The sequence below is a fragment of the Neovison vison genome, chromosome 11, assembly GCF_020171115.1.
Source record: "Neovison vison isolate M4711 chromosome 11, ASM_NN_V1, whole genome shotgun sequence".
In the NCBI taxonomy this organism is placed as follows: Eukaryota; Metazoa; Chordata; class Mammalia; order Carnivora; family Mustelidae; genus Neogale; species Neogale vison.
Genome location: NC_058101.1, coordinates 5,979,318 through 5,992,324, shown reverse-complemented (window position 1 = coordinate 5,992,324; position 13,007 = coordinate 5,979,318). Strand labels below are relative to the sequence as shown.

Below are 13,007 nucleotides of genomic sequence, written 5' to 3'. Positions count from 1 at the left end.
TTGTTCTTCGTAAGAGAACTGTCTGGACACAACCTGCCCCAGACCACGGCCAGTCTTGCTCATTTTCCGAGTCCCAGATACACAGTCCCCTGTGCCTTAAATGACAATTTAACTGCACTTTAACTGCAAATGATGTTAATGTTTGGCAACAAGAGACAAGTGTTCAACTGCTCGTTCTCACACAGCCTAAGGAACTCAGTTTTCCCCCGAAACTTAAAAAAGAGGCTTTATTTTCCAAGAAGCACCATCTAGTGGCCAAAGCTCAAAGCATTAATACTGGGCATAGATGGGAGACCACCTCCTCTTAACAGTTTAAAGGCTAAGTTCTAGAATGCTGCAGGCTTCAGAAGTGACAATTTAGAAAACTTCATGATAGCAAATATAAAGGGTAAATTGGAGTTAGAAATGGAGCCTTGTTAACAGTTCTTGGGCGTGCGGCCTTGGATCTCTAACCCTCAACTTGCTAATGCAGACCAGGGATACAATCTTTCAGGATGGTTGTGAGAATGGGGGACACAAGATCTTCCCTTTCCAGCTGAAAAATGTGCGAACTACCCTACAGATGAAGATGAGCTCGTCACCATGTTCCCAGGAGTCAGCAGCTTACGCACACGCTCAAGTGAAAGGCCGCTGGGCTGCCCTGGGCAGCTTTGCTCAAACATGACTGACTCCAGACGAGTAAATTAAGCTTGAAAATCCAGATAGGCGGAGTACGGAGGACACACACACACGTTGTTTCTAACACAGGAGAGAAGAATCGCTGCTACATAGGTGTAGATGCCTCCACGGTGAAGGCTACTAGGTTGAGTCTCAGCTGGCGGAGTGGAGGGCAGAGCTCTAGCTAACCTCAGGCCAGAGGCTGTGTCAGGAACATTTCCGACAAATCGTTTTACTTTTTATTGGGATGTGGGCGCACCCTCCCTTCTCAGTCCTCCCCCCACCCGTCCTCCCCACCCCTCCCCCCACTAAATCATCTGTAGGAAAGATCCTCTGCACCAGTAACTCTGTACCAGTCTTGTAAACTGAATGAAGACTTACTGCTTCACTACGGTCTGACCTTCAAGAGTCAGAGGGTGCACTTTTTCTGTTAGATGGAAGATCAGAGAATAATTTATCCTGATCATCAAGTTCATTCCCTTGCCTCTGTGGAGGCTTCATGGAATGACAGGCCTTCAGAGCATCAGGAGCCACCGGACAATTACCTGCAAAGGTCCAGCTTCCAAATCTTGGAACAGTCTGTGAGGTGATGCCCTGCTCTCACCAGCTGTTCCATCAGATGAAAACAGACTAAGTGGAAGGGGAGAAAAGGACACAAAGGTAACACTCTCAGGTCCAAACCTACATCCCCCAGTCACACTTATATCCCCTTTTCATGGTTGATTTTCTGCGAGCATGTACTTGGGATTTTTATCATTTCTGTAGTAGAAAGAGCAGCGTCTAACAGGAACTAGTACCACTTTGCAAGCAGAAAAAAGTTAAAGATACAGAGGTTTCAGGACAACTTTTATTGCTACCAGAGGCTTTTATCATCAGTACATGGTTCTGACTGCAATGCCTTCCTCAGCCTGCACGGGGAGCTCAGGGACCAGAAGTCACTGAGAGCAAGGTAGGGCGAAAACTCTGATCAGGAAGATACAAATAGCTTAACAGAAATCTAGGGCACTGAATTCAGTCATTATGTGTTACAGACCCCAACCCCAGAGCTGCTCCGGTATCCAGACAGTCTCTCCTGATTACAAATGAGTGAAAACGGATCAGTTACCAAAAAAACAAAAAAACTCAAACCTTCGTTGTTCCATATTTCTTTGGTGAGCACCTGGATAATTCACTTTATCACGAATTCTTTTATACAAATGTCAAAAATGCTTTTAACAAATCTATGAGTGTCCTAATTACATGCCACTTTGAAGTTCCAATTCGAGATAAACAAAAAATGAAAACGATAATTTTGTTTCCAAACTCCAGGAATTGAAATTAGACAAACACAAAATCAACGTGGTAGTACCAGTCCTTTTTCTTTACCACCTCTCACTCATACGGGGCAATTCTGCAGTACCCTTTCTGGGTGAATTTGAATCATGGATTAAACATGGCTGTCACAATGAAATAATTTATTCACTAAATTGCTAAAAAAATGATTTTGAGGGTTTCCTAATCAGTGGAAGTCAGGCTATAGATCAACATGCATAAAAGTTCATTAAGTATTCAATAAAGAAGCAAGCAAAAATGAGAAAAATTAAATCAGGATGCTGGAGACAGGGTGTGCCAGCTGTGAGTTTTAGAACTTTAAAGAAAACACTGAATAGCACTTTTGAGATGGGTGAATCGCCATTACTTTTAGTAGAGAAAAGATGGAACTGACAAAACTCTCCAAAAATTTTTTTTACTTTAAAAAAAATTTGGAATCTTTTGAATTTTACACTTTTTTTTTGGTCTTTAAATGCTTAAATGATGTTGATTCTAATTTGCCACACAAGTGGGGATTCTTTTCTGGCTCACTTCGACGGGCCTGCTAAGGTACACACCTTCATACAGCCTTTCCCGTTTCCCACGTTCCCGTTCCCAGAGTAGTCGACCGTGTCTGCACTCGAAGTTACATGACAGAAACTGGCCGCAAAGGCGGACAAGGGGAAGCGGGTCCCTCCTGCCTCGATAGATCAGTGCCGCAGACAGAACCCACGTTCTCCGGCGCGCTGTCTTCATTGTAGAGCCGCTTGATGCCGTCGTAGAAGTCATCCACTTCCATCTCCTCCACTTTGCGCTTGGCAGACGTCTGCTTGCCCCCCCCGGCCGCCGAGAGACGGTGGTAGAAGGCTGCTGCGCCTCGGACCGCCACTTCCGGTTTGCTGTTGTCCTTGGAGAAACCTAAGTCTGGGCCTGGGACAGAGGAGGGCTGTACTCTGAACACTCCTTTGTCACAGGTCACCAGGGTGTGCTCGAGGGGCCGGTAGACGTACACGGAATTGAGAGGCAGGGAAGACGGCAGCGCAGAAAGGTGATGAGCCACGAGCTCCCGACAGTGGATCAGCTGGGAGCTCTCCATCTGCGCCGGGAGGGAAACCACAAAGGCGCTCGTTTACTGAAGACAGACCACTCGGTCACTTCACTGGCCACGCTCCCTCCCGGGCCCTCCGTGCTCCCCACACCTACGTGAAACTGCTCTACCCCTCCAGCCTACCCCTGATCTTAGGAAATGTGTCCAGATCTGGACTTCTACTGTCAGGCTTCAGAACTTAAATTCTGTATTTGCAATTATATGCTGAACATCTTCATGAGAGCAGAAACGGGTCTCTTTTGTTCACCGTACATACCCAACATCGACTTTTGCTCAAATTCCCTCTGTGGAGAAAACCCTTCCCCCTCACCCTCTGCCTCTTCTAATCTCTTCAGGAAGACAAACAGATAAACACAAAATTCATCAAGAATTTAGGGAAAAAAACAGAGGCATGAAAAAATTTAAATAAGGGATGGGGAGCATCATCTGGCTAAGAATTTATAACAATTTAAGTGTTTATTTTGTTTTATTTATTTATTTATTTTTAAGATTTTATTTATTTGACAGAGATCACAAGCAGGCAGAGAGGCAGGCAGAGAGAGAGGAGGAAGCAGGCTCCCTGCTGAGCAGAGAGCCCGAGCACGGGGCTCGATCCCAGGACCCTGGGATCATGACCTGAGCCAAAGGCAGAGGCTTTAACCCACTGAGCCACCTAGGAGCCCCAAGTGTTTTGTTTTTAAAATACCAAATGAGAACTTTTAAGAAGTTCTTTTTAACTTTTTAAACAATTACGTTCTTGTAGAAGTTAGCAGGCTTGACAACATTAACAAGAAATGTTTTTGTTTCATTTGGAGGTTTCACTAATTCCTTCTTCTTCTTCAGGATAGTTATCCTGTCTGAAGCCATCCTTGCCTCCTCCTGGCCCCCACACTCAAACTCCAGGGCCATCTGTTTCTATTTCAACCTGTCATCGTATACCACGATGTATTAAAATAATCTACTTAACCATTTAGCTTTTCCTTTATAGACGATAAGCCACCAAAAGGGAAGTACTGTATTGTACTCATCTTTATTTCCTAAGTTTCTTTCCTAACAAAATAAGTACACATAGAAGGCTTTAAAATCTTACCTGTTTTAGAGAGTACAGATAGTCTCTGTTCTACTTTCCCTATAATTATAGTTCCAGTTAAAATCATCTTCGTCTAGCAACAGACATTTCTCCCCATCCAAATATTTTAGCAGCACCCCAATGCCTACCAGAAATAAGCTAACCTCTTTAGATTGGTATAAGGCTCTCCACAGTGTGACCCCAACCTTTTTCAGCCTTAGTTCCTGACATACCCAAAACTGTGCTCTCCTTTCTGCCAAACAGGCCTGTCTACGTCTACCTGCTGAAACTGTATCACCTGTTCCCTTCCAGGTCTGGCTCAATGCCTCCATCTCCAGAAAACCTACACAGACATCACTTCCCGTCTTGTGTATTTTATAAGTCTTCTTGGACATTTCTTAACTACATCTTATTCATACCTATAAAACCTATAGTACACAGCATTACTATCTGCAATACCACAGAGTAAATAAAGGAAAATATGCATGATTTGCAAAAACAACGAACACATTTGATCACGAGTCTATTTTTATCTCTAAAAATATTCATTGCTTGTTACCCAGGAAAGTACCAGCAGAAAGAAGAATGGAAGGCAGGTATTATCGTCACAGTACAAATGTCAGAATGCCTAAAATTGTCAGAAACAATATACGAAAAGGACCCATTTTTAATTTCTACTCTTTGGTTCACTAGTTTTTTTTTCCTTGTTTGAAAGACACTAGATAACACCCAAAGGGTAAAACACTACTAGCTAGTCTTAGAATTTCTTTTCTTCCCTTAAAAGAATTGATAATACTTAAAGATGGTCCCCAAGTATTAAGGTTACGACTGTAGGCGAGGGCGTCCCGCGTCCCGGGGTGTAGAACAAGCTGAGCCTCGCTAAGAGCAGGGAAACAAAAAACACAGGAGAGAGATGGGGCTGTAAAGTTCTTTAGGGAGCTAGGTGCCCTTGCCAGCACTTGCAGAAGCCTACAAAAGGGAGATCAGAGAAATGAAAGAAACGGGGAAGTGAAGAAAAGGCCGGAGTATAAAAATCACTTCTGCAAAGGACCTACTTGAACAAACTACTCCTTAGCAGACGACTAATATGGGGGCCTAGAAAAGTCAAAGGATCACGGCACTAAGGCCTGGTCCCGGCGCGCCCGGCACAGCGGAGGCCGGCCGAGGAGCTCGCCCTCACCCAGAGGGTCCCGGTCTGAGAAAGACGCGCATGTCCCGCGCGGGACGGCGGCGCCCGCGCAACTGTCCGCGCGAACCGAACACGGCGACTCGCCCGCGGCCCGAGCAGCACGGGGGGCCTGGGGCGCGACTCCCAGTCGGAAATCCGAACCTCCCTTCCCAGTCCCCGAAGCCCCGCTAACCAGCCCTACGGTAGCCTCTTCTGCGGCGCCACGGCCGCGCCCCGGAGTCCAGCCAGACAAAGGGTTGCGGGAGCCGGAGCCGGAGGCGGAGGCGGCGGAGGACGCAGGCTCGCAGGCTCCGGAGTCCGCTGCGGGGAAGGACGGCGCCAGACAGACCGACAGAGCCCGTCCCTACGGACACCTGTCTCTGAGTCTCCTTCCATCCCCTAAACCCTCCCGAGGCCACCCCTCCCCTGCCGCCGGCGGCCGCCGCCGCCTCAGACCCGAGCCCGCCGCGACCCTGTCACCGGAAGACCCGGTCTCACGGCGGGATGTCCGCAGCACAGTCTCTGTTACTTCTCACGGCGAGGTCCCCAGTTTCGAGTGCCCGTGGCCGTTGCTAGGGAAGCCCGGCTAGACCACCGCCGCCGCGGGCCGGGGCCGCACGGGAAGCGGGCGCAGGACAGGGGACAGCGGCGACGGGTGCCGGCGGCCCCAGGGGACACAGCGCGACGCCCTGAAACTCCGCAGCCGCCGCCTGACCTTCGGCGCCCTCCAGACCCGGGAGCCGTGGCGGGGAGGCCCGCCGCTCCCGGGAGCCCGGCCTGTGGCTCCGACCCCTCCACGGCCAAGAACAGCCCCTCGGCCGGCCGGCGGGGGCCGGGGGAAGCGACCCAGGCCGCAGAGCCCGGCGGGGGCCGGCCGGGGCGGGGAGCGCGCGGGCGCCGAGGGCAGCCGTCCCAGGGCCGCGGGAGCGGAGCGCGGCGGCCGGCCGGGAGCGGAGCCCGTCCTGCCCGCCGCAGCCGCGACACTCCCGCGCTCGGCGCCCTCGCAGCACGCCACGCCCGGCCCGGACGCCGGGAAACGGGTCCGAAGCAACTCCGGCGCCGGCGCACCACGGCCCTGCAGACATTTCCGGTCCTAGAACCGAGAATCCGGGGCAACGTTTGATAGTGCAGAGCTTCGCCACACTTCCAATGACGAAGGTCTTAGACCCGCTCCTCCTACCCAAATGCAGGTAACTCCGCAAAAACAGCCCTGGGCCTTGCAGACTCAGGACCCACCAGGTCTGGGCCACATCCGCTGCTATCAATCAGTCCCAGTCTTTAAAGAACTGTTAAGACCAAGTCTCCAGGTTTGCAATCTTGTTTTTAACGATCGTCTCCATTATACCTTGAATACCACATGGGCCAGAGATCTTTTCCCATTTTTTACAATCACAGTATCTCCAGTGCCCAGATCACAGATTTTTCACTGCGTCTGTGGCCCGTAACTACTCAACTGCACGCTGGTTTTCCCACTGTGTCCAAACAGCTTGCAGAACGGAAGAGGCCAAGTGGATCAAGGTGGCGCCCAACAGATCTCTGCCTCAAATACATACCAGAAAGTATTACCTTCCGAACCATATTCTACATGTACAAGACTTTGTCAAGGGAAGCTTTCTAGTTCTCAAAGAAACTCTGAAAACCACCAAACTAAATCTTTAAGGTGTGTATGGGAAAGCACTGGTTTTCTACTAAGCAGTCCTGTGTGTCTCTGAGAAAGCCCCAAATTCCCTGAACTATAGGTTTAAAATAAAGAGCAGTTGAATGAAATGATTTCTAAGAAGATTTCTTCTAAGTCTGTAATACTCCCTCAATAAGAAGGGAACAAATTCCAGTGAACATTCTTACAGCACCAAAACACCAAAAGACTTATGAAAGAGAATAAGCATACTCTGCAGTATTTCTTTTTTTTAGTAGAGAACAAATTCTCAAAGCTACAGAATACAAATGCTAGTTACGACAGTCTTATTATTTATGCCTCAAAGTCTGTCCTTTCTTCGTGACAATAATACTTCATACAGCACATTTTCTCTGTACTGGCTTTGGGAACAGGCACAGAGACCAAGTCAGAACATTTAAACATGTCAATTGTTCCAATAAAAAGATGAAAAATGAAATGTAGAAGAATTCCATGAATATCCCTTCCCCCATTTCCATAGTCTAATGTAAATGATTAATATTCAGCTTCACATAACAACACTATAGGTAGGAAAGTAAATTTCCTGTGCCACACTACTGTTGTATTTACATGGTGGTTTATGATAATTTCTAAAAATTCTCACTAAATATATCTCCTGGAATTTATTTTTACTATAGCATTTATTTCAATGGGAATACTTCTCAATTACAACAATCTAAATAGGCTATTAAAAGAAAATCTCTCTTGTATGGGAGAAACGGCCTGTCTTACCACCAACATCCTATGCCTGTCCCAGGGATGCAGAGCAAGCTGAGCCCCACTAAAAACAGTGGAACAAAGCACAGAGAAAAGGAATGGGCTTCTAGCTAATATATTGCTCTGCTCTGTCAACGTTTTCATAAAAAGACCCTTGATCCTTCTCTGCTCACAGACTAGGGTCTGAAATTCTCCGAGCTGAGAGGCAGTATGAGGTACTTCCATGTCTGCTAACTTTTACAGTTCATACCCATGAGATATCTTACACCAAATTCAAGTATTATTCTACTTTTCTTTTATAGTATTCTAAGTTTTATAAGTTCCATAACTACAGCTCTTTGCTAAAATTAGTTTTTATGATAAAATGTAATTACTTAAGCTCAGAATTTAACGGTCTTTTCTCTAAATAAAATCTGATAAAATAAATCAGAAGAACTATCACCAAAGAAGAATAAGTAGGGACATACAAAGGCAAAGTAGATTCCTAAGTGTTTTATGGACTCAGGTGGAAGAACAGTATGGTCCTGCAGCAGATGTAAACTTTTAATTTTTATTCGGTGACATGAATAGAACCAATAAGCTTATCCAAAGTAGATGCTAACGTATAGCACCTTTACGAACTTTCCATTTCAATGAGAAGTTTCTCCCTTAAAACTCCTACATTTTATATGCATAGCTAATAAAAAATTTAACTGGCCTATTAATGTTTTAAGCTAATTTGCAGACAAAACTGATGGAATAATCGTAGGCAATAATAGGAACTACCAGACAGAAAGGACACCTTCTACTTGCCCAAGTCTATACAAATACTTCACTTTCTAGCCAACAATAAATTGCTTGTCTAAAAAACAACTTCTTGCCATTTAAGTTTTTGAATTTATGTTTTACAAAATAAGTGAAATACAGAAGTACTATAATGAAATACACAAATGGTGGTAGAAAGGTTCTTCATACAAAACTAAAGGACAATGTATTATAGAGAATCTTACTAATTTCTCAAGATTCTTACAAAAACTTTATATGTAACTAGAAGGGTTGAAAAGAAGATAGGCTCTAACCTTTGTAAGAGAAAAAGGTTCATGTAGCCCGTAAGTTTCAAGTGTGTATTACTTTACTCTTGTCTTTTCCTCAAAGTGGTCTGCCATTATGAGATGAGACATGTCTCTTAGCTTTATAACAGTCTAGTAACCGTACATACCCCAGCCAGAGAGAACACTTACTTTGACTGACACCTACCTGTGCTTTCTGAAGCAGTTCAATTGTCAGAGGAAGCCAATCAGGAATAAGTTTCTCCATTTCCAAACTAACCATGGCCAGAGCAAGCATGGATCCTTTGAATTGCAGAAGTTGGTTGCAGGCCATACAGTGAAGGAGTTGCTTGGTAAGGACAGCCAGATGTTGAGATGGGCTCAGTCTGGGCAAACTGAAAAGTAACTGAGGCCTAGTTGACACTGCAATGGCATGAAACTGGGGGGGAAAAAAAATCACAGTTTTAAAGTTTTAGGTAAATTATGTATAGAAATTGATGTAATCTTAGGAATGACTCAAGTTTCTTAAGTTTTTAATTTTAGCTTCATGAAATTTGACATAGGATAATATCCTAATTTCTAATTTTTCTTTTTCTAAAAATCACAACAAATGAGTGGGCAATCTACTTTCCCAAGTCACTAAGACTACATATTCAAACAGGAAACTAAGAGACATTAGGTATATTTACAATGTGAAGAAAATCCAATGGTGTAGCTGTGTGAAGATCCCAGTTCAACTTATCCAGAATAATTCTCTCCATCCTCAGAATTTCAGATGAAGAACATCCACAGAAACTGTCTCTTGCCAACACCTTCAGTACTGGAATTCTCTGTCCCAAGCAAAGTGGAATGGGGCAGAGTGAAGAGGGAGGAAAAAAAATAAACTAATTTTTAATTTGTGTTCTGGTAAACAGAAAGCAAGTTAATAAATGGAGAGAAATTTTCAAGAAAGAGACAAAACTAAGTTTTGAAGGAAAATATTTACCTCATCCTCCTCCACAGTCTTGGCAGCTAGGAAAAAACAGCTGATTGCAATACAACTCAAGTATTTTGGATGGGCCTAAAATTTCGAAGAAGGAAAAAAGCAACTTCAGTGATTTTCAAAAAGTTAGAGTTTATTTTTTAAAACTAGCTATGCATGTGAGACAAATATGAATACAATTCCAAGGAATAATCAATCTGATTCCCACCTATTGCTTTCTAAGACCAGAGCTAACTTTTAACTTCACAAGCCTAGCCATAATCATATTCTATGAAAATACTAAGATACTACATTGTTCAAAGTTCAACCAATGCTAGTTAGCCGAAGTTAAATTTCCATCTAACAGAGAAGAGCTTAATTTTAGAAGACAACTTATTTAATAAATAAAATTCCAAAAATTAAAGATCTTTTTGTACATGTGTGTGTTCTGTAAGCTAGTTTTACTCTCTTTAACTGTCACACCAGTAATATTAACATACTAGATGTTAGGGGAATTAAAGAGAAAGAATATAAAAAAAAAGACTATAATCTATTCCAGATGCTTTAAAAAAACCTATAGGGTGATAGCGGGGCAGTAGAAATTTTCTAATTAAGTGTCCACAAAAACAAGTATATATTCAAGTTCTATGGTGAGAACGAAAGGCTCCTACATTCCTACAGATCAATCAGCAGGAGGAACTAACTTTCTCAAGAGTCTGACATGCATAGGAGGACTTGAATTTGCCTATTTTCCTTATCTAAGATAGGGCAGGAATAGTTTCTACCTTATTGGTAGAATAAGGGTTTGCCAAACCCAGCATCAGGATCCAGTTTTAAGTAAACAGATCAATTAACTCCAATTACATTAACTGATACAGAGGTAAGTTACATAACACACACACAAAAAACCCCGTTTCGGTATTTACTTTATACTTAAAATTTTACATTCTTGTGAAATCAGGGAACCCCTCTGATGACCTGATGTGGCCTCGATTAATTAACTTATTTAATAAACACACCAGTGACCACTGCGCCTCAGTGTTAAGTGGCATACTGTGTAGGAACCTTCTAGTTCTCTGCCTATATGAAAAATAAAAGCTGGTTCAATACTGTCAATATTTTTGTAATTATTAATAGTAATCAGACATTATGGTTTAGAAAGTACTTCCAAAAATACTGTCATGTCTCTTATGTCTCCGAAGTTAAGGGACACCACACAAGTGATATCTGTAGCTAACAGTTCCAGGATCCCTGATTTCCCCAAGTATGCAACAGGGCAAATGCCTGAGGTCATCAGAGTTCACTACAAAGAAGAGCCCAACTGTTAACAACTCACTCACGGTAGGTAATGCAACTAAATCAAGGGCACCAGAGTAAAAGAATCCCAATAGCAAGTGTGATTTTTTTTTTTTTTTAAACAAAGAGTAGTTCTAATTCCTGGATGTACATCAAGTCATTTGTGCAGTTTGTTTTTGCTTCTTTAAATACAGACATTCAGATCTTACCAACTAGAGATTCAGAAGCTCTGGCGCCGGGCTCAGGGTGCAAAACTTTTATTAAAGAGCTACATAGCATTTCCCTCTGCATAGCTAGGACTGAGGCTCTAGACACTGCTGCAGCCTTGTATGGTCCGCTTTAAGTCCCTTTATTTAAACTATGAATACACTTTAGGTATTGTTTCAATATAGATTAACCATTTAATTAAGAGAATTTTAGGCTAATACCATGATAGGACCCATTAAATAAGAAATACAAAAAAATGAGATACGTGGCAATTTTCTATCTCATCCAGAAACTTCCCCAAATCTGTTTAAAATGTTTAATAAGGTAAGAATCTCTTCTATGATAGCAAATACAAGAAGGTCATTAATAATTTGTGAAGAACATAAAAACCAAGAAAGGACACTAAGCCTAAACTCATCTTTCTCTGCAAAAGGGAGGTCAGCTATAGTCAGAGGATTGGGGGGGCTTGATGGTGAGATAAATTCAGCCATGTCAGAGAACATAAATTTCAGGCAATTACTATCATTATAATTAGGGTTCTTTAAGTCTCTTAAGAATACAAGTGTGAAACATAAGAGATTAACTGAGTGGCCATCCAAATTCTTCCACTCCATAATTTTTGGACTTCTATTTTTCATACCTAGTAACAAATGAATTCCCAGTTCTCCCAGCACACACATTCTTAGGAATACAAATGACAACAAACAAATTGCTTTTCTACTTTTTCAGGCCTTGCCATTAAAAAAATGCTAATTTTCTGATTTAAATCCATTGAGAGTCTACTATGACTAATTTCACATACTATAAGCAATGCTATACCAACAAAAACCATATAAAACTTATTCCTATTTTTTGTATGTTATTGTTCATGCTGTTGTTAATAATGCTGTTATTCAACAAAAATATACCAAACTTATTTTATGCTCAGTTCATTTTATTATACTCCAAATGTATGCCCCTGGAAATTATTTATATATTTTGAAAAAACGACAGTGTAAATATTCAATAACTAAGTAGTGGCAGAAAAAAATGTGTAAAAGGCTTATTATACTTTTCTAGTCTAGTTCACAGCTAACATCTAGAGTACACACCACGTGTTAAAAGATGACTAAACTGATATATGGTTTGTATTAAAATCAGGAAATCAAAAACTTTACAGATTAAGTATATGTTATGAATACTGGTAGCAAAAAATAATTATAGAATACGATTCAAAACAAATTCTAAAAATTTACAGCAATAATAGAAAACATCATGCCTTCTTATAGGGACACAGATCTTGTCCAAGAAGGTTTTTCACTCCTTGTCACTTTCTAGAATGTTTACTACTTGCCCCTGGTTTAGTACGTAAACCCTCAAACAAGAGGTTGTGTTTAAGTGTATCCTAAAATATTTACCTTTACAGTAGCTAAAAACCTGTCCAAAAGACTGCTAGCCAGAGCAAATGTTTCTGGGTAAAGGTTGAATTGGTACTTGAGTTTGGCCAGCCACTGAATCACTTCATCTCTCTGGGATGGAGAAACATTCTACAAGGGAACAATTAAAAGATAAAATAAAAATAAAAAAGAACAAGTGAAGCTCCAAGTTATCATCAAGAATGAATTCTCTCTTAAAAGGTTAGCAAATGCCTTGGAATACGTTTATATGTTAAAAATGTTTTTAAGTTTACTCAAAATCTATCAAACTTAAGATGAACGAAGATAAAACTTTATGTACTGGTCAAAACAATTTATCAATATCCAATAGCCTCTTCTTGTTTATTAAATAAAATCTTCACAATGTCATCTCACCATATACCTATATTTATTTATTAAGATTCTGTTTATTTATTTGACAGAAAAAGACACAGTGA

At 42.2% G+C, this 13,007-nt stretch overlaps 1 protein-coding gene across 4 annotated transcripts in view; it reads right to left on the bottom strand.

The window, feature by feature from the left end:
• Positions 1 to 1,486: 1,486 nt before the first annotated feature.
• The window catches only part of CCNI (cyclin I), a 31,202-nt gene continuing 19,681 nt past the window's right edge, over positions 1,487 to 13,007 (bottom strand). For 3 of the 4 annotated variants that reach the window (XM_044224629.1, XM_044224632.1, XM_044224630.1), the window contains 5 exons: positions 12,553 to 12,681; positions 9,677 to 9,751; positions 9,381 to 9,521; positions 8,900 to 9,130; positions 1,487 to 3,043 (listed from right to left, as the gene is read on the bottom strand). In XM_044224629.1, coding sequence (XP_044080564.1) covers positions 2,594 to 3,043; positions 8,900 to 9,130; positions 9,381 to 9,521; positions 9,677 to 9,751; positions 12,553 to 12,681 — 1,026 coding nt within the window. In that variant the 3' untranslated portion in view covers positions 1,487 to 2,593. The remainder of the gene's footprint in view (positions 3,044 to 8,899; positions 9,131 to 9,380; positions 9,522 to 9,676; positions 9,752 to 12,552; positions 12,682 to 13,007) is intronic. The other variant, XM_044224631.1, reaches the window with a different exon arrangement.